We start from the raw sequence: 24,245 nt of genomic DNA, 5'->3' as shown, positions 1-24,245 counted from the left end.
TTCCCCTTTTTTATCATTTTGTTAGAAATATTTTTTAATTTCCCTTGAAATTTTCTTTTTTAATCCATGGGATTTTAAAAGTATATTATTTAATTTTTGTTTGGGGATTTAAAAAAAAAATCTTTGATTTATAACCATTGTAATCAGGGAATAGGCCCTGACAGATATCAGTCATTTGAAATTCACTGAGCCTTATTTTATGGTCCACCATCTTTTCTGTTTTAGTGAATGTTTCATGCACACCTATAAAAATGTGTACTCCTTAGTTGTTGATTAGATGGTGGTATCTGATGGTCTTTTTATTCTACTTATGTTACTGTCTCCTTTGCTGTTTCTGATAGTGCTTTGTTACTCAGGTGATATGAAGTATTGAGTGAAAACAAATCTTTAATATAATGAAATTGCACTAACTAAAAAAATGATGCAAAATGTAACCACTTAATCCATTAACAAATTGTGCTTTGAATTCCTGAATCTGTTCTAGAATGGAAAGGGGTTAAGAGTAGTTAAGTGGCAATATGAAATTGTCAGTTTTGTCTACTTTTCAGTTCAGAACATTTTAAGCTAAAATATTTTATTTCCTCTTGGTCATGGATTGTAATTTCAACAAGAAATTCAGACAAAGTACAAAGTAAGCCATTTTGGCATAGATGAAATAATGCCTTAAATTTGATAAAAACTGATCTCAAGCTTTGAGTGGATGTAAGTTTTAGCAAAAATATTATATTGTATTTAGTTGCAATGGTGAAATAGAGTCCCTGCTAGGGAACAAAGGATTCTGTGTACCATATTCAGATGCATGGCATTCCAGAATGAAAATTAGAGAGCTATACAAAGAAGCTGCCTCAGGACAAGCTAGTTGTAATTTTAGTTTTCCTACTATTACAACTTGTTCGGTTGAATGACATAAGTTGTTTTGTGGGTTCAAATATAGTATTAACCCATTGTGTCCCATAGTCTTATATATAGGACACCTGTAAAAACTTTAAAAAAAAGTTTTTACCCAAGATATTTCTTTAGAAAAAAACAACCTGTTTTTCATTCCTTTCCCCATAATGATTTCTACATAACTGTTTCAGATACACAAAGAGCAGGCATTTTTTAACAGTCAAGAGTAGAAGGATTTTGAATCCTTGCTCCAACTAGAAAAGTTGACTGTATGTTACACAAAATATTTCTTTTAGGAAGAGGTTATGATGCCCTAAAATGTTAAAAAAAAAAAATGTTTCTAACATTTGGAGCTTGTTGTCTTATAGCAGAGTAAGACAGAAATATATGAAAACCTAAATGATGGTATAAAACAGGAAATAGAATCCCAAATTATTCATAGTATAAGTTCTGAAGGTGCCAGACAGAGCAGAGGACACCATGGTGGGCCCCATTGAGAGGTTGGAAATGAACTCTTGAGGTCAAGTGTTTGAGAAACAGTGAAAGCAATGTAAGGGCACACCTTGTTCTTGGGCCATCTGACTCATCCTGTATTTTGGTAAGGATAAGGATGACCTAAGAGTTTTCTTTGTTGTTGTTTTGGTTTTTTTACTTCTCTTTGCAGCCTGAAGAGTTAAGAGAAATCATTGAAAAGACTAGAGAGATGGAGCAGAATAATGGCCACTACTTCGACACAGCAATTGTGAATTCAGATCTTGATAAAGCTTATCAGGAATTGCTGAGATTAATTAACAAACTTGATACAGAACCTCAGTGGGTGCCATCCACTTGGCTGAGATGAAGGAAACATTCTTTCTGTGGCATGATTGGACTTGATCTGGCAAACTGTCATAGGAAGATGGCCCCAATACTTCAGCAAGATTGAGAATAAAGATGGAAGACAGCAGGATAAACTGCAGGCTTGCTCTTAGATTTTTTTAACTAGTGAGAAGTCCCCTAAGGCTATTTGTGCACAACATTCTTCATTCTCCATACATGGCTTTAGGGGCTCTTGGCTCATTTGGGGATTTTTAAGTGAAAGCCTTCAACAGAGCAGTTCCATTTTATCCTGGTAAAAACTTTTGTTTTCACCTAACTAAATCTTTTCTGCTTGCTTGATCATATTTCTATGAAAAACTTGTATGTATATACACAATATTCCATGTCTCGAATAGTTATAAATATTGCTGTTATTTAACATTTAACTTAAATGACTTCATTGGGAGTATTTTGGGGTCTATGCTTCTATGCACTGAGCAAAAGCAGTATTTGCTTAGGAGACTGATTTAGTAATCAGAAATACTTTCCTAAAGAAGAAAAAGAAAAATGGTGCGTGCCACTTTGGCTTGGAGCTGCTTTTGGGGTTTTTATTCATTTATTTGTCTTTTAATTCTTAAAAAACAAAACAAAAACATTCCATTAGAAGCACCATTTTTTAAGCTCAAACTTTGTGAATAAGACTGCACACTCAGCAGACTCTAATGTAGTTAAAGGTATAAAAAACACGCTGATCTTTTTAAAGATATAATTTTCTGAATATTTTTGTTAAATTGTCACAAGTGATTTGATAGCTTTGCTTCCTTTCTCTGATATGAATAGTACAATAGGATGTATCAGTTATGCTTTTTATGAATGGCAAACATTCAAACTGTGTGACTGTTTAAAAAGTTTCTTCCTCGTGATGCAAGTAGTTTTTTATATACATGGGAGGACATAGCACATTTGAGTTTTTTGCAGTTTTACATATGAGCACAGTATTATTCTGACTGTGCTACATAAACAAACTGGAATTCTGTTGAGGACTATAGCTGCTGTGACATATACTAATATTTAATAGATCAACAAATAGTCATTGATAACATTTGCTCAGCATTAGAATAAAATCACTCTTACACACACACACACACACACACACGGAATACCTTGACACTTGACTTTGAGATCAGAAGGAAAGGAAGACCTGAAAGTCATTTGAACATTTTAGGAAAATAACATTGGAAGGGAAAAGTTACTAAGCACATAGAAACAGGTGTTTATCCTAACAATGTCTGCCTCTTGACTCAATTGAGCAGTTTGCTAAAGTGTAAAAGAAATTTTAAGCTAATGGGATTTTTATACTGTCTCTGTAACTGTAGCTTTAAAATGCAGTGTCTGTTATTGTCATAGAAAGTTTAATTTGTAGTCTTTTCGTGCCTTTAAGGTAGTGTGATGTGTGACAAACTACCACAAATGTGAATGCCTTATTTTTGTTTTTATAACAACTTTAGCTACAGCATTTCCTGTTCCCAAAGCTAAACAAACACTGGAATGATATTGACTTGTCACTTAATTTAACACAAGCAACTGTTAATAAGTAGGTTGTCTCGGTGTCATGTATATATGTGGTTTTTTCTCTTCTACATGGTTTTATTTGAACAAATGTAGACAGTTTATATGTTGCCTTTTTCTATTCAAATTTGCATGGCCTCTTCAGTTGGCTGGGGAGTGTGTCTTATCTGAAAATACTTTCAAGATAATATTCCTTGGGAAGAAGTAATATTCCTGGTTTGAGGAAAGGAATGCTATTCATACTGTCTCCTCAGGCCTAAAACACTCCAGCTGGTAGCAGGAAAATGCAAAGGACACACCATATTCTGCATTGAAAAACAAGGAATATACTTAGCACTTAATTTTTTTTCAGTTTTCCAGTTTTCTTTCTCAGGTACAAAAGGTAGTCTGTGGTCAACAGTGGAGTTTTGTGAACTGCATATTGTAACTGACAGCTGTTTTCAACCTCAAGATTGAAAATTTTGACAGTCCATGTTAAGTTTGAGTAAGAGGCTGTTGTGCCACTGCTGATCGTAGGGCCACACTAGGCTCCCACTTTATCAAGACGTGGCTTTCACAAACAGATCTATTCCAAGGAACCATGATGACGTCTAGAAACTCTAAGGTATTAGACATTTCCAGGAAAAATGAAGTCCTATAATTCTCTTCTTCATCAGCAGAAGTAGGGGGATAGAAATGTTTGTCTTGAATTTTTCTGAGTCCTAGTGATACAGATGTGCTGATATTCAACACAGTCCTTCAACAATATGAAAACTGTTGTGCCGACTGCCTCAGCAGAACACGGAGAAAAGCCGTGCTATACATCCGGTTGTACAGCCATTTTAGCCAGTTCTATATCTTCCCTCCATGGTTTTGATTGGAAACTGCAGTCATGGAGGTTTTAACCACTTATTTTAGAAATTATACCAATAGCTAATGAAATATGCCTGGGAAATCCAAATCAGGAAGTATCTTCATTTATTAAATTTTCATTAAGTCAGAACAAGTGGAAGAATATTATCTAGACGAATCCAGATTTACTTTCTATGAAAATTAACGTCTGGATTTTTTTTCCCGTTTCTCCTGGCCTAAGGAATAAGTATTGATAAGGAATGAGTTGAATGTAATTTTATGAATGTGTGTGGAAAATATAAACCAGGGTTATAGCCTTAATGAAGGTAACCATTCTGACATCTGTTGTTAATCCCCTTTGTATTCTTGTATCTGCACTGTTATTTGAGATGTTTTACTGCACACTGTATGGAAAAATAAAAAGTAAAATTATATTTCAAATACAAAAAGCCACAGAGTACTTTGTTTTGCCATGTTTATATCCACTGCCATTCAAGGTTTCTACATATATAAAGACCAATCTCTTGTTGCGAGTGTTCGCCAAAAGTAATACCATTGGAACCTCTGGGTAGAACACAAATTACCTTTTAAGCTATTGCTTATTGTGGAATGTTGCAACAGAATGTCCCCTGTTGGTACAGTAAGAAGGTCCTGTTCCATAATAGTTAAAACAACAACCAAAAATGGATAACTTAAGGCTGTGAACTTGAAAAGTTTTCAGGGGAATGAGGTATATAATACTTCTAGCAAATTTACCTTAAATTAAACAGGAATTAAGGAAGCCAAGGATAGCATGTGAATTGTTGGCAAACACATAACATACTTCATTTTCCCTTTTTCTACCAGACCATTCGGTATCTCCCAAAGGACATAAATCATATACCAGCACAAAGTTTAATCCACATAAACACCTGCTACCCCATTCTATTTTTCAATTCCTATTCCTGATCTATCCCCTTCTCCTATGGATCAGATCACTCCAGTTCCATACAACAAACCATACACTATTTTCTCTTGATTTCTTTTTAATAAATGCTAAACCATAGGATCATTTGCAGTTATAAAGGCAATTTAATCAAGGCAAATAAACTCCAGAGCTTTTAAGAAATACTGAATTTATCTAAATGAAAATTCACCAAATAATTCTGGTTCTCTAACCCCATCTTCTTTTGCCTCTTGATTTCAGAAGCTTGGTTAAGCACCAAGCTTCTGAAATCAAGATACCACTTGACTTACATTGCAGTTATGCTGTTATCTAAATGAAAATTCACCAAATAATTCTGGTTCTCTAACCCCATCTTCTTTTGCCTCTTGATTTCAGAAGCTTGGTTAAGCACCAAGCTTCTGAAATCAAGATACCACTTGACTTACATTGCAGTTATGCTGTTTGCCCATCTAAACCTCAATTTCCTCATCTGCAGAGTGGATGTAGGAGAATTTACCTCATCAAGATATTGGGGAATTATAAGTTAAACAGCCAGTGTTGCCTATTTTTAAAATATTTGTGAATTGAGTAATTGGTTTTCTAATCACCACAGAATTTATACTCAGATTTTATTCTGTGAGCCAAGCTTTCTACAGATCATCTCCTGGATAGGTCCTAATTTTACCTTTAAATACCTTAAGTTTTAAACATACGGGAGTTGAGGTATAAAAACTCTGAAACACATCTATAATTCCAGCTGCTCAAGAGGCTGAGCTAGGAGAATGGTGAATTTAAGGCCAGCCTGGGCAACCTGGTGAGACCCCATGTCACCATTTTTTAGCTTTTTAACCTAAGGCCATTACTGAAGTTCCCTGTCCTCAAATTGTTCCTCCATGAAATGGGGATTAAAGTATACCTTTTATGATTATTGTGATGACACATAATAACTAATCTATTATTTGATGGCAAGCATTAAATGTCTGTAAAATCATTTAGTACTTAAAAATAGCCTAAACTGTGAAATCGATTTCATTAAAACATATTAAGGCTAGTGCCACAATTTTAAAACTAAGAGTTATTCCATGGATGTCATGCCCAAAATGCCTGGAACTGACTGAAAGGCTGAGGAATCGGATAAATATGCCAAATCAAATAGTACCAAAAACCTCAGTCATCACCTGTGATGGCCATTCACAAACCTCATCTTCATACATGATAGTTATTATTGCTTATAAAATAATAAAAAGTTACATTATTTATTTCAAAATGAAAATTTATGTCTAGGAAAGAATTATGAAGTTCCTAACTCACTGGCAATCATTTATTAGTAACCCCATAATGCAAAAATGCCTTAAAAAAAGCCTTTTAGTAAAACATTGATAATTAGAGGGAGTTAAAAAAATAAATAAGAAACTTACTTACAACTTACTACACACTTCAGCAAGAGAAAGCTTTGTGGATGGCAATTCAGTCACTAATCTGAGCATAAGAAGGTGGCTACTATTCTTAGCAGTAAATTAATAATAAAAAGGAAACAACTTACTTTTTAAATCATTTTACTCTGTTCATAACACACATTTAAATTGGCAGAACTGTTCCATGACAGACGAGAAGAGATCTGTCATGCAAGGAAATGAAGATTTTCATAAAGCTTGAGGAGGGAAGTACCAAGGTGAAACAAGACTGCACTAACGTCAGAAACAGCGCCAAGGCTTGTAGGTAGGAACAAAGGCAGATCCACTGTAGTTGGCCTAAGACCACTAATGTTCCCTAAAGGGTATGTCCTAAAATGCTTGGTAAATAGATCATGTGTAACACAATGTAAATGGAATAGCATGACATTTCAGCGAGTAAATCCTGTAAGTTACTGGGCAGGTTTTACAAATCCCATTCACCTGTGATAAATAACTGAATTATGAGTCTGCAAAAGTAACCCCATAAGTGGACACCCAGGTAAATTTTATGACCAGTGAAATTCTTAGGCCAAAAAATAGCCACATGTATCAAACCTACACTGAATTAAGCTGGAACCAGTGTTGGGGGTTTCTGAAAGAACAGAGCAGGCAAGATTATTCAAACAGAAGATCCTCGTCCTTCTCCTCAGCCAGAAGGTTAGCAGGTTCCATCACCTCTCCAGCTGCTCTCCGGTGCTCCAAGTCCTTCTCACATTTTTCCTTAAGAATCTTTTTCTTCTCCTGTATTTTCTTTAACCTGTAAGATAAAAGGGGAGATTTTCTAAACACATCTTCACTATTAAGTAGATTTGATTTCTTCTAGTTTTGTAACAAGGATGATAATAAACCTAACTAGGACAAAATGTGATAACCATTAATTTCAATAGATATGGGGTATAATATGCTAATTTAAGATATAAGCTGATTTCACAAGCTCCTATCCAGGTTAAATAAATTTTGAAATCCATTCCCTAATGGAACAAATTTTGAGCATTCAGATATGTATTAAAATTTTGGATCAATGCTGAACACATCACTGAAGTCGAGTATTCATCATACAAAGATGCTGTTAAAGCACTTAAGACAACATGTCTTCCCTAAACACTACTTCTTTTCACCTACTTATGTTTGGCTTTGAATCTCTTAAAATTGAGGGCCATAGGACCATTAGGTAGATGTGTTTAGTAGGTAACTGTACATGTGGAAAGACTGAAGATAGAGACAAGCTGATAATGAGATCACATTGTGGTAAAATTGGCTAGGACCTAGTATACCAGGAGAGAAGGATTTATCATTTAAGGAGGACAGTGGACCTTTCCTTGGAACTGGGGTACAGAGGATGGATGGGCCCTCCAGCAGATCTGCTTAGTGCTGAAAAGAAAACAAGATGGTTCCTCTGTTGGCTGAAGGGACAAGAGTATTATCTGAGAGTAAGGAAGAAGGGAGGGCCATTCACAAACCTTATCTTCATACATGATAGTTATTGCTTCTTCTGAACCAGGAATGCTGACCCCATACACCACCAATTTAATATTTATCCCTACTAACTCTAAATCTTCATGACCAATTCCTGAACATGAATATTTCCAAAGCTGAGCTAATTCTATCTGGAAATGCCCCAAATACTTTATGCCATCTCCTGCACACATTCAACATGCAGTACATATTTGCTGATTAAATGATTCTAGTTTCTTTCTCAGTTTTTATGTAGGAGACACCCAATCTAAATTGTTTCATTTTAAAGAATAATCAGGTCTTAACAGTTTCTCTCAAAGGCCTAAATTTCTGGAGATGCCACATTTAAGATATATGCAAAACCTGACACTGATCTGTCTCCACAGCCTTTGGCAGTACAGTAGTCCCCTTCTACATGCAGGGCATTTATTCCAAGGTCTGCAGTGGAGTCTGAAACTGGATAGCACTGAGTCCTTTGTATACTGTATTTTTTCTTATGTAGTTGGCCCTTTGTGTCTGCAAATTTCATATCTACAGATTAAACAAACTGTGGATTGAAAATACTATATCTATTATAGTTTGATTTATAAATTAGATACAATAACTGATCTTTTTTCTTACTAAGAATTTTGACTTTTTCCCTTATATAATGCTATGGCTTCTCTTTGGCATATCTGAATTACCAGCATCAATACCTTTGTGTTTTGGGGCCATTATAAAATGAAGTAAGAGTTATATGAACACAAGCATTACACTAGTAAGACAATCAATAGTTGATCTAAGAACTGAGATGGCTACTAAGTGACAGCTGGGTAGGGTATACAGTGTAGATATGCTGGACAAAAGTATGATTCACCTCCTAACAGTGGGACAGAATGAGATTTTACATGCTATTTAGAACAACATGCAAATGAGAACTTCTAGATTATTTCTGGAAATTTCCATTTAATATTTTCAGACTGCAATTGACAATAGATAACTAAAATCATGAAAAGCAAAACTGCATATAGAAGTACTGTTGTATTAATTTTTGCTTCTTATTTATCACAACAAAGTATAAGCTATGCTAATTCTAAAGAACATAAGCCAACTTATCATTCAACAAATTGAGCCTTTGGATTACGGAAAACAAAAAATGATCAGTAACTGCCCAGTTTCAACAAACCTATAGAACTCTTCTCGCTCTCTTTCGTCCAGCTCTGTGATGATATAAGCAAGGGTGCGTTCAATCCGGGGAATGATGACTAGAGTTTAAAAAAAAAAAATTATATATATATATATATATATATATATATATATATATATATGAAATTCAAAGTTGCTTTTTTCAAATTACCAGTGCTCAGTTTTCTAATTATAAAACCATCATACATTTAATGCAGAGAACTTGGAAAACAAAAACACAAAGTTAAAATGAAATATAATTCAAATTCCCCAAAGTAACTACTGTGAATATTTTGGTATGTGCCCTTCTATTTTTTTATACAGATAACACATTGCACCACAATAGATCCAACAATGAATATACTGAATATACATGAATAGGGAGCATTGAACTACAAATATTATTTTAAAATATAATTTCAATCTACGATTAAAAATATCAAGCAGAGGGCTAGGGGCATAGCTCAGTTGGTAAAGTGCTTGCCTTGCATGCACAAGGCCCTGGGTTCAATCCCCAGCACCACAAAAAAAAAAAAAAAAAAAAAAATCAAGCAAAGTCCAGGCATATTGACACATCTATAGTCCCAGCGACATGGGAGGCTGCGGCAAGAGAACTAGAAGTGTGAGGCCAACCTCAGCAGTTTAGTGAGGCCCTAAGCAAATCGGCCAGACTTAGTTCCAAATACAAATAAATAAAAAGGGTTAGAGTTATCGCTCATTGGTAGAGCACCACTGGGTCTAATCCCCAGTACCAAAAGAGAAAAAAGGTAGGGATGTGGCTCAGCAGTTAAGCACCCATGGGTTCAACCCTGGGTACAAAAGAAAGAAAAAGACTGAGTAGAGGAGTAGGGCATTGTAGCACATGCCTATAATCCCAGCAATTGGAGAGGCTGAAGCAGGAGGATCACAAGTCGAGGACAGCAAAATAGAAAATAAAAAGGACTGAGGATGTGACTCAGTGGTAAAGTTCCCCTGGGTTCAATCCCTATTATCACAAAACAAAAAAACAAGCTGTGAGAATACTAATAAGTTAATTTTATGTGAGTTATTAGCTCTACTTTACACAGAATTTGCCTCTTCAACTTCTAGAACATGAATTGCCTTGAAGGTGGGAACTATTAACCATATCCATTTTGTTTTGCTTGCAGTTCCATGTGCCCTGGCCTAGCAAGCAATGAAGGTTGGGGATGGAGCTCAGTGACAGAGCACTTGCCTAGCACGTGCCTGGCCCTGGTTTGATCCCCAGCACCACCAAAAAAAGTTTCTAGATTTTTAAAAAATGTTCCTTTAAAACATTAACAGAGTACCACAGGAAAATTTTTGCTTCAAATTTTGCTCCTTTCTTGTCTTAAAACTGAATGTTTCTTTAATGGAAACAGTTTTTTGAACAAAAAGCACTGTTAATACTATACAGTCATGTTTTAAAAATAATGAAATAAAGAAACAGAAAACAAATGTATCAAATGAAAAATTTACTTTTAGGATAGTCTAAAGAGATGGATTTAAAATTACATATTTAACATACACTGTTCAACCATTAGAAAGAACTAAAGAAAACATCAAGGTTCTTGAGAAACAGCTTTTGCCTTTTACCACCTGCATGCCTGACCAAATATTAGTAAGGCATTCTACAATTTTTAACTCCCCCAGATCATATACATGGATCTCTCACTTCACTACAAGTTTTGGTACTACTGACACTTCGTTTTTCACACTATGAGCAGCACAGTGTCTTATTCACCTTTCAATTTTCAGTACTGAGCCTAAGTCCTGGTAGTTGCCTAACAAGATGGGAGGGAGGAGTGAATAAACAAAGCACCTCTCAGCAGCTTTGACTCACCATGTTCAATGGCATTCACACGCCTGTTAGTTATCTTAATAGCTTCATCCAGAGTAACAAAGGAAGTCTAAAATAAGAGAACAAATTAGTATTGTAAGCACAAAGTCTTCCTACTAATACCCTGTTCACTTGGCTCCACTCAGACTGTACCTATCGAAAACATTTAGGAACCTAAAAGATAACTTCTTTTCAACATGCTTTAAAAAACAAAATTTGTGGAGATTTCCATAGAGCTAACACTATTTCCATGTTATTATAATGCGTTTACTTCAGACTCACCAAATATAAAGACAAAAATTACAAAAGCACAGACTCATTAATAACCTAGATATACCTTAAGTGGCCACAAAAAGAAAAAAATGGCTTCATGCACAAATCATGTTATATTTGCATTTGAAACTAATATTGACTATGGCTGTTCTCACCAATAGAGTGAAAATGAAACTCTACACATACATTTGGTAAATAAGGAAAAGTAGGAAAAATTGTGCAGAAGCCACCATTGTAGAAATCAAAACATTAGGGTTTTTTTACTCAGGATCATAGGCAAAGCATAAAGTACAAAGGGCAGTGTGCTCCTGCACAATCTCTGAATGTCTCCACGAGCATATGAGAAATCAGACAGGAGTTTTCCAGCTTTACTGCTACTTACCTGTAGCGAAGCTAGTTCCACCAGTAGTTCCACTGCTTTGGCATAATTCCTCTTTAATTTAGCCAACTGTTCCCCACCTCTGGCTAAACCAGTTAGTTCATAACCTGAAAAAACCAGTCAGACAACATTTGCAATTAGAGAGTAAATAATCCCCCATAAAATTCCTAAAAGATAGTTCAGAAAAATACCAAACATGGAAAAACAAATGCTCTTATTTCCTATTAAATGCAAACATAAAGTGCCTATCTCACTTCCCAGACACTGTAGAAGCATCTGCTAAACAGTTTTCCTGAAGGATTCTAGTCTATTACAGCTAGAGATGAAAACTTTTTTTAAAAATTTTTAATGTTTTTTAGTTGTAGTTGGACACAATATCTTCATTTTATTTATTTTTATGTGGTGCTGATGATCGAACCCAGGGTCCCGTACGTGCTAGGTAAGCACTTTATTGCTGAGCCCCAACTTTTTTTTCCCCCAGTACTGGGGCCGGGGCTGGCAGAGCCTTGCGTGTGCTAGGCAGACCTCCATTACTAAGCCACACCCCAGCCCTAGAAGAGAAGCTTTTGACCACCCTTCACTTGACTAGCTTGCTGGATTAGCTAACACCCCCTATTCCCTTTGAAACTACACTGCCTGTTGCCCACAGGACAGTATTAGATATGGAAAACGAAAAATCCCCAAATAGTGAAGCCTGGGAAAGAAAGGGGAATGAAAAAGAAAGCCATACATTGATGGCTTTCATCTCTTTCAAGATAAATCCTTTTCAGATGCTGACCACAGGCAAGGAAAAATTAAACCTAGAATGATAGTCTCTAGGAAACACTAATCTCTTCCAAGATAAATCCTGCCAGGTGCTGGCCACTGACCCCCAAGCAAAAGACCAAATTCCTGAGTGCCCAAACTGACATACTCACTAAATCACCCATAACCTATATAAACCCAGTCCCCTCCTTTGTTCAGTGGCTCATTTGCCACAGGAGAGTGGGTCCATCAGAACCATGACCCCATTCCTGAATAAAGGCTTTTGGCTGTTTTGCAAAGTTTGCATCCAGCCTGGTCTCTTTGTTCTAACAATAGTGACTCTCCATTAAGAGGGGACTCTCAGAAATGCTCTCTATTTCTGTATATAAGCCATACTTAATATTGCATATTTCATAATTGAATATATAACACAAACCAATAAGGCACGAGTGCCAAAAGAAAGAATATTGTTTCTATGGAGAAAAAGCAATTCTATTTCAAGAAGACAAAAAAATTCTACCAAATCAGAAATGGAATGAGTGAGACAAGAACAAAATACTGGAAAGGAGCTATAAAAAAGATTCAGCTGGGCACAGTGGTGCATGCCTATAAATCCAGTGGCTTGGGAGGCTGAGGTAGAAAAATCACAAATTAAAGCCAGCATCAGCAATTTAGTTAGACCCTAAGCAACTTAGTGAGAACCTGTCTCAAAATTTAAAAAATGAAAAGGGCTGGGGATACGGCTCAGTGGGGTTAAGCACCCTTGGGTTCAATTCTGGTTTAAAAAAAGATTCAGCATTAAGATTACATCATAGTTGTCCGGGATTGTAGCTCAGTGGTGAGTGCTTGCCTTGCCCATGTGAGGCACTGGGTCTGATCCTCAGCACCACATAAAAGTAAATTAATAAAATAAAGGTATTGTGTTCAACTACAACTAAAAAAGAAAAAGATTACATCATAGCATCTAAGATTTTATTCCATTTTACAAAGAATTATAAACAATGCATTATAGGTATAGTTTTTGCAGAAAGACAACACAGAAGTCTAATCAGTGTATTCTTAACAAAAGAAAAGGCTTAATATTTTTTAAATAGCAAATGATTATAAAATTATACATATATATCTACATTAAAATAAAACATTTTTCAGTACTAGGAATTGAACTTACAAGCCCTCTAACACTGAGCTACATCCCCAGTCCTTTTTATTCTTTTTTATTTTGATTGTGGGCCTCATGAAGTTACCCACACTAGCCTCAAACTTGTGATCCTCCTGCCTCAGCTTCGTAAGTAGCTGATTATAGGCACACCCCACTACACCTGGCAAATGAAATATTCTAAGATGCACAATGTTTTCTGACTCCTACCAAAGTACTTTTTTGATTATCTGATTAACTAATGTGACCTTAGCTAATAAGAGAACTTCTAACACTGGAACTTCTGAACTGTAAAACAGTCTGACTAGTATCATTTCCAGGACCAGGTTCATTTAAAGAGGAAAGAGGTGGCTGGGAATGTAACTCAGTGGTAGAGTGCTTGCCTACAGGCACAAGGCCCTCAGTTTGATCCCCAGCACCCAAGAAAAAATAAATTAAAAAATAAAGGGGAGGGGCTGGGGACGTGGCTCAAGCGGTAACACACTCGCCTGGCATGCGCAGGGCGCTGGGTTCGATCTTCAGCACCACATAAAATAAAGATGTTGTGTACACCGAAAACTGAAAAATAAATATTAAAAAGTCCCCCCCTCTCTTAAAAAAATAAAAAAATAAAGGGGAAAAAGGTGATCCCAGACACACATATTAAAAAAAAAAAAAGTGTCACACTTACTGTCAGTTCCTTCATGGTAATGTTCGAATACTGGTAAAGTAACACCTGTTAAATACAGAAGCATTTATAAACATGGTCTTGAAGTACTGTTTCTTAACTACTGTTCCCTATATTTCTTTTTCACCAAATACTCAGAAGTCAAGAGATTAGGCCTGGAATTATAATTGGTTTCAATTAATGAATTCAGAACCTGTCTTCTCAATTCTGAATGATAAGGACCTATTAATGGTTTTAACATGTAAAGTCAGTCAAGTTGTTCTAAGTATAAAATAAAATGGCATATCAAGGTATTATTGTACAAATGGTTAATTTTTAAATGTCACCTTTTTTCCTCCAAGGATTCTAAAGAGTTGAAAAGTCACCTGCTACATTGTCTTTCTTCGCTCGAATCTTCACTTGGGCTTTATTTACATTTTGGATAACTGTGGTGCTACAGAAAAAGACAAAGCCTTTATTTAGTTTTATTTTTAGAAATCAACCAACACAGACCCAATGAGTTAGTCTCCACATTAAATGAGACCAAGAATGAGATTCACAATGAAGTATGTTTTGGTAATTGTCTTTCTGCCAGAAAAGGGGGAAAATCTGCCACAGGAAGGGCTCAGAGAACAGAGAATGAACAATACTTAAAACATTAGGCATAAGAAATATTCAACGGATGATTCTAAAGTACATGGATTTTTTGAATTTTCAGTCAGTACATGGATCTGTGATAGGGGCTCCCATTTTGCTAGTGTAATTTGGAGAAAACTTTCTTTCTTTTAGGTTTGCTGTGTACTTGGTTAAGCTGTGGTTCAAATGTTTTACTCCAACTTCCTTTTAGGTTTTACCTGACTCCCTATCTGGTTCCAACATAAAGTGTTTTCCCCATATCCATTCTAAAGTACACTTACATACTACTGATTTCCTCCCTGAGCTGAAAACTTTCAATGCAAGCTGTTTATCCTACCAGCACTGGCAAACGTTAGTCTACCACCTCACTTGGCCATAAGGCCTTCAGACTATAAGGCCTACCTCCAAGGAAAGCGCCTACTTAAGAAGACCTAATGTCATTGGGAAAAGAAAACTAAATTTAAAAATCCTGAAAACAACTTCCACTTGTCCCTCACAAGCCATCTTACTTCTATAAGTATTAAACTGAGAATAACAATGCTTACCTACCTCACAAGGTTATTTGGAGAATCATCAACACTTTCAATTGACACAGACTGTTTGAAAACTACTGTGTATCCTTTTTCTAAATAATGTACTGGGGCTGGGGTTGTGGCTCAGTGGTAGAGTTCTTGCCCAGCAAGTTTGAGACACTGGGTTTGATCCTCAGCACCACATAAATATGAATAAATAAAATAAAGTTAACAAAAATAAAAAAGAATATACTGATATGACAAAAGCCATAAAGCTACTGCTTATTTTAGTACTGGGGAGTGATCCCAGGGGCACTTTACCACTGAGTCACATCCCCAGACCTTTTTATTTTTTGAGACAGGGTCTCATTAAGTTGCTCAGGGACTCACTAAATTGCTAAGGCTGGCATCAAATTTGAGATCCTCTTGTCTCAGCCTCCCGAGCCATTGGGATTACAGGTGTGCATCACCACATCCAACTAAGCTCCTGCCTTTTAACTAATGGATTCCATTCTCAAAAATTTAGCCTAAATAGAAACAAAAAATATATACCCATGTATTTTCTCTAATATTCAAACACCTGAAAATCAACCCAAAGAACCTGCATCAGGAGAAAAAAAATTAGTAAATCATGGTACATCTTGAGAAAGATTGTATAGCCATGTGAAAATAAGGAAAAATTGTTTATGATACCACATTAAATAAAAACGAACTATAAAAATCAAGTATCCTGTGACTGCAACTACGTAAGACACTTATTATTACTAAGTCATTTATTTGTCTTTAATGCTTATACATTTTAAAATTTAGAATGATTTACAATGAAATCACAAACTGAAAGCACTAACTTGTTTTAAACCAGCCTGCTGTGTCATCTTACCTGAAGTCCCCTGCTGTGAACTTGGCCTCAGCTAGTGAAAAGGCAGCTTCTCTCATCACTTCACCCATCAACATTTTAGTCTGGAAAAGTATAAACCCACAGCAGATTGAATCAAATTTTTTATAAGGAAAAATTATATTAAAGTTAAGTTCCTTTAATAGCTATCCTATTTGATGTTAAGTATGAAATATCAGTAACAAATGTTGATTTGATAATGACAAAACAAGTAAAAATTGCCAATTTTGAACAGTTTTGGTTATGATCACCATGGCAAAACTATGAGTTTTATAATTAAAACATTAGAACACATACATTAGTAAATACAAAAGTAAATATTTACTGAAGAACTTATCTTGCTCCTAAACATGTACATGTGATTTGCTCTCATTAATCTCTTAAATTCACTACAGTGAATTTAAAAAGAGTCAAAAATCCTAATGCCACACTGATTCTAAAGGACAGCTGGAAAATTTAATGCTTGCATATATCCAATAATTTTTTTGAAAGAGGAGAAAAATTGGCTCAGATGGGCAGGGAGTTGGCTGACCAAGTAGTAAAAATCTACAGCTACAATAAGGAAATACATCTAGTATGGAACAGATAAGAAGTAGAACAAAGTGTTTTTATAGGAAAATAAGCCCAGACCAGGAGTGGAAAAACACACCTTTAATCTGAGAGACAGGAGGCTGAGGCAGGAGGATTGAAAGTTCGAGGCCAGTCATGGCAATGTAGTGAGATGCTATCTCAAAATAAAAAAATATAAAGGGCTGGTGGGGGATGTAGCTCAGTGGTAGAACACCCCTGGGTTCAATCCCCAGTATTGAAAAAAAAAAAAGGAAAAGAAAGAAAAAAAAAAGATGCCTAGATATAAATGGGAATTTAGTATAATGAAGCAACCATTCAACTGTTCATCCATTTACAGATGATAAAGATAAATCCCTTACATTGCCCCCAACCAGAAATAAATAAATAAAATGATCTAGACATTTTAGAAATAGAGTTAAAAAAAAAACAAAACTATAAGTCAACCATAGTGGTGCACACCTATAGTCCCAGTTACCTAAGAGGCTGAGATAGAAGAAGCACATGAGCCCAGGAGTTTGAGGTTAGTCTGGGTCACTTAATGAGACCCTGTTGCAATTTTTTTTTTTTTTTAAAGAGAGAGAGAGAGAGAGAGAGAGAGAGAGAGAGAGAGAATTTTTTAATATTTATTTTTTAGTTCTCGGCGGACACAACATCTTTGCTGGTATGTGGTGCTGAGAATCGAACCCGGGCCGCACGCATGCCAGGCGAGCGCGCCACCACTTGAGCCACATCCCCAGCCCATGTTGCAAAATTTTTAAAAAGTTCTTTATTTCCTGGCTGTCCTAAGCTGAGCAGCATTCCTCTGCCATTATGTTCTGTCTCACCTCTGGACCAGAGCAATGGAGCTGGACAAAAGTGGACTGAAACCTCTGAAATCAGTAGATGATATCAATCACTCTACTTGGACTATGCCTTTTTTCATTCTGACCACTCAGATTTGTTGTTGAAAACCTCAGTTCAGCACATATATTCCTATTCACTGTAATGAGCTCCACTGAGCAGAGAAAGATGTGTAGGTGGCCAAATGAATGCTCAGACCCAGTATGTGAATGCCTGATTCACAGCCTCATTTGAAGAGGTCAGGAAAAAATAAGGAAACCAAGACTGAGAAAACTGAAACTGTGACATGGCATTCTGGATTAGATCTGGGACAAAAATAGGACATTAAAGAAAACCTGGTGAAATCCTAGTTAATAGTAATATACTGATGTTGGTTTCCTAGATTTGACAAACATATCCAGAAATATGACATTAAAGGAAACTGAAAGTGAGTGAGGGATATATGGGAATTCTCTGCACTGTCCTTGAAACTTTTCTATAAATCTAAAATGATTACAAAATAAAATGTGTACATAAAAAATAAGCATATTTTGTATATTGTTCAGTAAACCAGGGTTTACTCCCCTGTACCACAAAAATGACATTTTTTAAAAAGGGCTAGAAATGTAGCTTAGTGGTAGAGCACTTGCCTAGGATGCCCTGGGTTCAGACCCCAGTATCTTAAAAAAAAAAAAAAAAGAGGTAAGGTTAAATTACATTATCCATGTAATGGAATACCATGAAGCTATTATAAAGAATGAGAGAGCTGGGGTTACGGCTTAGTGGTAGAACACTTGCCTCACATGTGTGAGGCAGTGGGTTCAACTCTCAGCACCACATATAAATAAATGAATAAAATAAAGGTCCATCAACAACTAAAAAAAAGAAGAAGAAGAAGAATGAGACAGATTTTTATGTATTGATGTAGAAAGCTGTCCATGTTCTGCCATCATGGGGTAGGGGAGAGAAGGGAGCAGACCAGGAAATATTATGGGATTTTATATATGTATATAACCTCTGCATGTGTGATAATTTTTGTACACACTACCAAATAGGTGATATAGGGATGAAAGACCATAAACCAGTGTCAAGAAAAACTACCTCTGGAAAACAAAGAAAGGATTATTGTGGGGAAAGGAAAGATACAAGAGAACCTTTTCTTTTTAAAATATATAATTCTGTATTCATTTATCATTCACCCAAAAAGTACTGATTAAAACTTACTATACGCCAACACTATTCTAGGCATTAGAAATACAGTGCTGAAAAGTCTCTGAAACTTGTATCATCTAGTGGGGCAAAACAAAGAAGAAAATGCTATGTAGTAGTACATATTACAATACAAATAAAATACAAAGTTGTGACAGTAGTAAAAATGGTGGTTACATCAGATTGTGTAATCAACAATGACCTCTCTGAAGAGACTGGAATGGCCAGGTGAGCCACTCCTAAAGAGCATTTTAGGGAGAAGAAAAAGTTGATAGGCCCTGGAGGACATCAGAAAGAATGCTCCAAATGAGGTCAGAGAGGCAGGCAGGGGGCAGATCAGATCAAGTGAGGCTTTGTGGCTTTGCAGGCATATTAAGGAGTTTGGATTTCATTAAGTGAAGTACCCAAAACTAAAATCTATATGTATGTATGCTAGCATTTCTCTAGTATTACACTTGTCATAATGATGTTTTGAAAGAAAAAAGTTTACTTTTTGAAAGAAAAAAACTTAATTAAAATAACTAAAAATTAAGTGCTAAGGATATATCTCAGAGGTAGAGTTGTGCTCAGCATGTACAAGGCCCTGGGTTCAAATTCCAATTCCAAAAAAGAAAAAAAGAAATAATAAAATGCCAAGGTCCATGCTAGATTTTCCTTAGATATTTATAAAATAAATACTGCTTAAGCAAAGTTCACTCTACCTCTATTATCTTCTTCAGGATCTGTCGGAATCGAAGAGTTAGGGCATCAGATTTTTTCTTCAGGAGGTTTCGGCCTGTTTGTGCTCCTTTTAAACGAGCCTTCATGATGGTCTGTGCCCTACAGAAATTACAAACAAAAACATTCATTGTTTTTGCTTCAAAGACATAAAATACCTCTATAACATAGTGTTAAAATTATCCTTTATTCTTTTGATATGATGAGAGAAAATATAAAATTTGTAGCTGAGAAGTTTAACTTGTTTCTCAATACTAGAAATTTCTACCCTTATTGTTCCATAAAAGCTTATTTACTTACAACAGAAATAATTCTATAATCAATATCTGGAGTATTTATTAAATCATAATATGCTCTATCAGGAAATTTATTTTATGATGACAGCATAGTTCAAATACTTACTTAACTTGTTATATTTAATAATGTTTCAATTTCCATGGAGATTGAAATATTCTATCCACTAACACAAATCAAAATTTAAGTGCTGATTACTTCAGTAGTAGAGCACTTGCCAAGCATGCATGTGGACCTGGGTTCAACCCCCAGCACCCCAAAGAAAAATTTGCAATGCAATTAACCTCAAGACCAACAATTCCATTTTGAAGAACTTATCCTAGAGATTTATTCTCACATGTATACAAAAACACATCTAAAATTAAAGATGAGTACTCCATCCATATTTGTAATAGCAAAAGAATGAAAATTAAGGCTCAAGCAGGGTGCAGTGTCACATGCCTGTAATCCCAGCTACTAGGAAGGCTGAGACAGCAGGATCACAAGTTCAAGGCCAGCCTAAACAGCTTAAGGAGACCTAGCCCAAAATAAAAACTAAAAAAAGGGATTGGAAGTATATAGTTCAGTGGTAGAACATCCTTGGGTTCAAGCCCCAGTACCATTTTTTAAAAAGGCTCAACCTAGGACACTGTACCCCAACCACTGCCACACTACCTCATCTTAATACCCTCTCAACCTCCTCACCCCTCAACCCCCCCCATCCCACACCCCTACATCCCTTCATGGTACTAGGGATTGAACTAGGGTCTTGCACATGCTAGGAAGGTGCTCTACCACTAAGCTGCACTCTCTCAGTTCTGCCCCACATTAAAGATGTCTAGTAGCAGCAAATAACAGTTCTTGCCTTGCAAAGCAGTTAGCAGTGGCTGACTTTGCCCTGATTGGCCTCAAGAAGTCTAATCAAGTGAAGCTGGTTCAGTTTCCAGCCTGAACAGGAGCTATCCACACTAATGTGTACATTTAATATACAGTATTGTTTACACTACATACCAGAATTGGGGCTGAAAGGACTTGGATCAAATTTTGGTAAAATCCTAGTACTGAAGATTCCAATAAGTTTAGAGTATACAGGTAAACTGGTTGATAATTTTTTTGGGGGGGAAGGGATTAATTGGGAATTCGACCCAAGGACAATTTACCACAGAGCTATATATCCTCAGCCCTTTTCACTTTTTGAGACAGGGTCTCATCAAGTTGCTTAGGGCATCAGTAAATTGCTGGGGCTGGCAATTTGAACTTGTAATCCTACTATCTCAGTGTCCAAACTGTTGGGATTACAGATGTACACCTCAGTGTCTGCCTACAATTTTAATAATGATTTAATATTCTGCTAATTTATTATTATTTTTAGTATCCTGCTAGCTGATGGCATCTCAATGAAAGGGGCAAATTTTAATTTCAGCAGACTCTATGAATGACCCACCCAAGCACTTAGAGCTAATATGCAAAAGAACCTGGATTTGCCTGACTTCTGTTGACTCCAAATCTTTCATGTCTCTTTTGCTTCCACTCTAAACTTGTTTTGTTTTCTCCAATGCATAAGTGAGTGAAAGCAACATTTCAGAAGATATATCATGAGTGGACTGTTGATGAAATAGAAGTCGCCAGTGCATTTTCTAGCCAAGGACTTTTTTAAAAATATTTTTTAGTTGTCAATGAACCTTTATTTATTTATTTTTTATTTATATGTGGTGCTGAGAATCGAATCCAGTGCCTCACACATGCTAGGCAAGCACTCTACCACTGAGCCACATCCCCAGCCCTAGCCTAGGACTTTTAAAACCTGTTCTTTTACATATTTCAGAACTGCTCAGGCCTACCAAAAAAAAAAAAAAAAAAAAAAAGTTGACCTTCAGCTAGGACAATGACTTTGTTTTCAGCTGAATCAAAGACATCTGACTACATGACAAAGAACTGCTGTCAAGCCTTGGGGAAAATATTTACTTCCTGCAACTGATTTTCCTCTCAACTCACAAGTTGAGTGCTCCCAAATAGCAGTTTTCACCTTCACAAACCTATCATTTTTCTTGTCTAAGCCCAAAGTCCATTTGTGCTTCTCTAGACTCAAAAAATTCCAAAGTAAAAACAAAAACATGTTATCATTCTGACTACTGTCAAAGAAAAGACATTAGCTAAAACAATGGGGAAAGATTTTATTCAGGAACCACTGTGTCATATGAGGGAAAGCACTGGGCTACATTTTGATTTGAGTAGAAGTAACTGGGCTTGTTAAAAAAGAGAATGAGGGAGTGGGCCTTGAGTGAGAGAAGTGAAAAATAACAAAGCTTTGGTCAGTGTAAATGCAATTAGGCCTGGTGTGTCTGTTAGCTGGCAATTATGGAAGTTAGGGTTCTATCCTGCCACAGAGACTGGGAGACAGAGACCTTATCCTTCCCAATGATTAAATTTCAAAAGTACTCTCAGGTCCTTCAGAGGGACACTTCTTAAGGGTTTACAGAAAAACTCTTTTCAGTAAATGCTCTAAAAAAGGGAAGTCATGGATGTATTGATCAGGAGTTGGATAGAACAAATATTTAATTCTCCTAGCAGCTTTCAGCTTTTTCAGGCAAGCATTTTATTTTGTAATTTTTGTAGTGCTGGAGATGGAACCCAGAGCTTCATGCATGCTAGCCAAGTGCTCTGCCACTGAGCTATACCCCATGACCATATTTTAATGGGGATCTGAGGTCATCCTAGGGCATGGCCTTATGCTGCTCCAAGCCACTGTTGTTTCTCAGTGCAGAGATTTGGATGGAGTTTTGGAATTACCCCAAGGGAGTACTATCCTTATCTGTTTCACAGGATAGGCTTTTCTCCACAACTAGCTCTTTTCCTGCCAAGTACAATCAACCATTAGGAAGTCAGTTCAGTGAAAGTAAAGAGCAAATTTACAACTCCTTCATTTCATTAAGAGCTATAGTGACACTGGCAGAGACAGAAGTTTGGAGTCTGAAAATAACTGTTTAAGGGTCCTCATATACTGTAAGAAAAATTACAAGATGAGGAAAAACACCCCATAGGACAGGATAATGCAGAGATCTAAGTATCAGAATCAAAACTTATTTTCTGCTTCCTCGATGACAAAAAAAGAAAGAAGAGAGCACAAACAAGAACAATATTTATTCTCACAAGTTGTTAAGCACATTTGTGAAAACTTTAAACAACTGGCCAATGATGTGACAACGATTTCAGGGCAATAGAAAAGGCAGTACAAGACTAACAGATTTCAAAGCATGGGTTGGTTCAAGGAACATTCTCTGTAGGTTCTTTATGGACGATTTAATCAAGACGCTCTCTCATCCTAGATAAAGCCCCCAGGCTGATGGGAAAGAACGATATGTAGTAAACAAATATCCTCTTAACAATGTGATGAGCAGTCTTAACAGAGGTCTAAAAGGGTGTAGTGGTGATAGCAAGAGGACTGCCTCAGAAACGCAGAGATACCGTCCCACCGCCGCTGACACTTCAGGATCTTGGAAAATGAGTAAGGGAATCCAAGATTGAATCCGACGTCCAAGCTAGGGCGACTCGAATCAATCCCCACTTTGACTAAGGGACCTTCTACATGCTTCCTGTGGCGGTAAACGTCCCTTCTTATTAACAAACCCCCTCGACTTCTCCGTTGCGCCGCTAAACGGTGATCTCTGTGAAGGCAGAGATGGCGACATTTGACTTATATAAATCCAGTGCGTGGCTCAACAACCGTAAGGGGAATGAATGACTCGACTAACGAATAAAGACTGCGGACCTCCACAGAAGTCAGCAGGACTGGCGCCTTTTCCTATCTTCCTGTCCTGTCTGGTTCACCCAGGAGAATCCTGGGTTCAAGACAAGACCCTGGAAGAGAGCTCAGGATAGGCCGGGAAACTAGGAACCTCACTGGTGGTCCAGGGTACGGAGGGATCACGCTCCAGGCAGGCGTTCCTGAACCTGAGAGCGCCACTCCTCTCGTTCTTTTACTTACATTCGCGAGGGAAAGATTTCGATCCGGTCTTTGCCCGACATTCTGACGATGACTGTTCGGCTCGGATCCCCAGCCGGGCAATCGAGGGTGCAAGAGCTCCAGTACTGGCCGCTACCGTCCCTTCCTCTACTGGAGTCAACGTTTGTGTCACATGACCCCTCGCGTTGCTAAGAGGTAGCAGGGATACCCATTTTTCACTTCCGCTTCCAGTTGTCAGAGACGTCAGGGAGTGGGCTGGACACAGACGATGCCCGGATGTGAAGGCGCGCGCACCGCGGAATTCCGGTTCGACTCTCAGCCCCTCCCCTTCCAGCTCCCTGGCTGCTGAGCAAATCGCTGCACGTGCTGAGCGAAAAAAGAGAACACCTCTTCTCTTCCTCCATCTTTCGACTCTAGTCACAGCGCCATCTCATGGTTAATTAAAACTTTGAGAGGATTCATTCTTCGAGGATAACGAATCAGAATCTTGCCTGCTTGGCACGCCTCGGAGGTTACTTATAAAAATCTAAA

At 36.9% G+C, this 24,245-nt stretch overlaps 2 protein-coding genes across 5 annotated transcripts in view; one reads left to right on the top strand and one right to left on the bottom strand.

The window, feature by feature from the left end:
* Pals1 (protein associated with LIN7 1, MAGUK p55 family member) overlaps positions 1–4,520 on the top strand; it is a 97,232-nt gene extending 92,712 nt beyond the window's left edge. For all 4 annotated transcript variants that reach the window (XM_076850339.2, XM_076850340.2, XM_076850338.2 and 1 more), the window contains one exon: positions 1,553–4,520. In XM_076850339.2, the coding sequence (XP_076706454.1) occupies positions 1,553–1,729 (177 nt within the window). In that variant the 3' untranslated portion in view covers positions 1,730–4,520. The remainder of the gene's footprint in view (positions 1–1,552) is intronic.
* A 2,030-nt stretch (positions 4,521–6,550) lies between these two features.
* Atp6v1d (ATPase H+ transporting V1 subunit D) lies at positions 6,551–23,920 on the bottom strand. The gene is made up of 9 exons (XM_076850341.1): positions 23,736–23,920; positions 19,462–19,579; positions 16,148–16,227; positions 14,506–14,573; positions 14,144–14,188; positions 11,577–11,680; positions 10,925–10,991; positions 9,086–9,164; positions 6,551–7,222 (listed from the first exon to the last, which is right to left on the bottom strand). Exons 1-9 carry the CDS (start codon positions 23,774–23,776, stop codon positions 7,081–7,083), a joined length of 744 nt encoding a protein of 247 aa, XP_076706456.1. The 5' UTR covers positions 23,777–23,920; the 3' UTR covers positions 6,551–7,080.
* Positions 23,921–24,245: the final 325 nt, after the last annotated feature.

Source organism: Callospermophilus lateralis, chromosome 3 (assembly GCF_048772815.1).
Source record: "Callospermophilus lateralis isolate mCalLat2 chromosome 3, mCalLat2.hap1, whole genome shotgun sequence".
Classification (NCBI taxonomy): Eukaryota; Metazoa; Chordata; class Mammalia; order Rodentia; family Sciuridae; genus Callospermophilus; species Callospermophilus lateralis.
The sequence above is the reverse complement of the archived record's forward strand: the minus strand, read 5'-3'. Positions and strand labels throughout refer to the sequence as shown.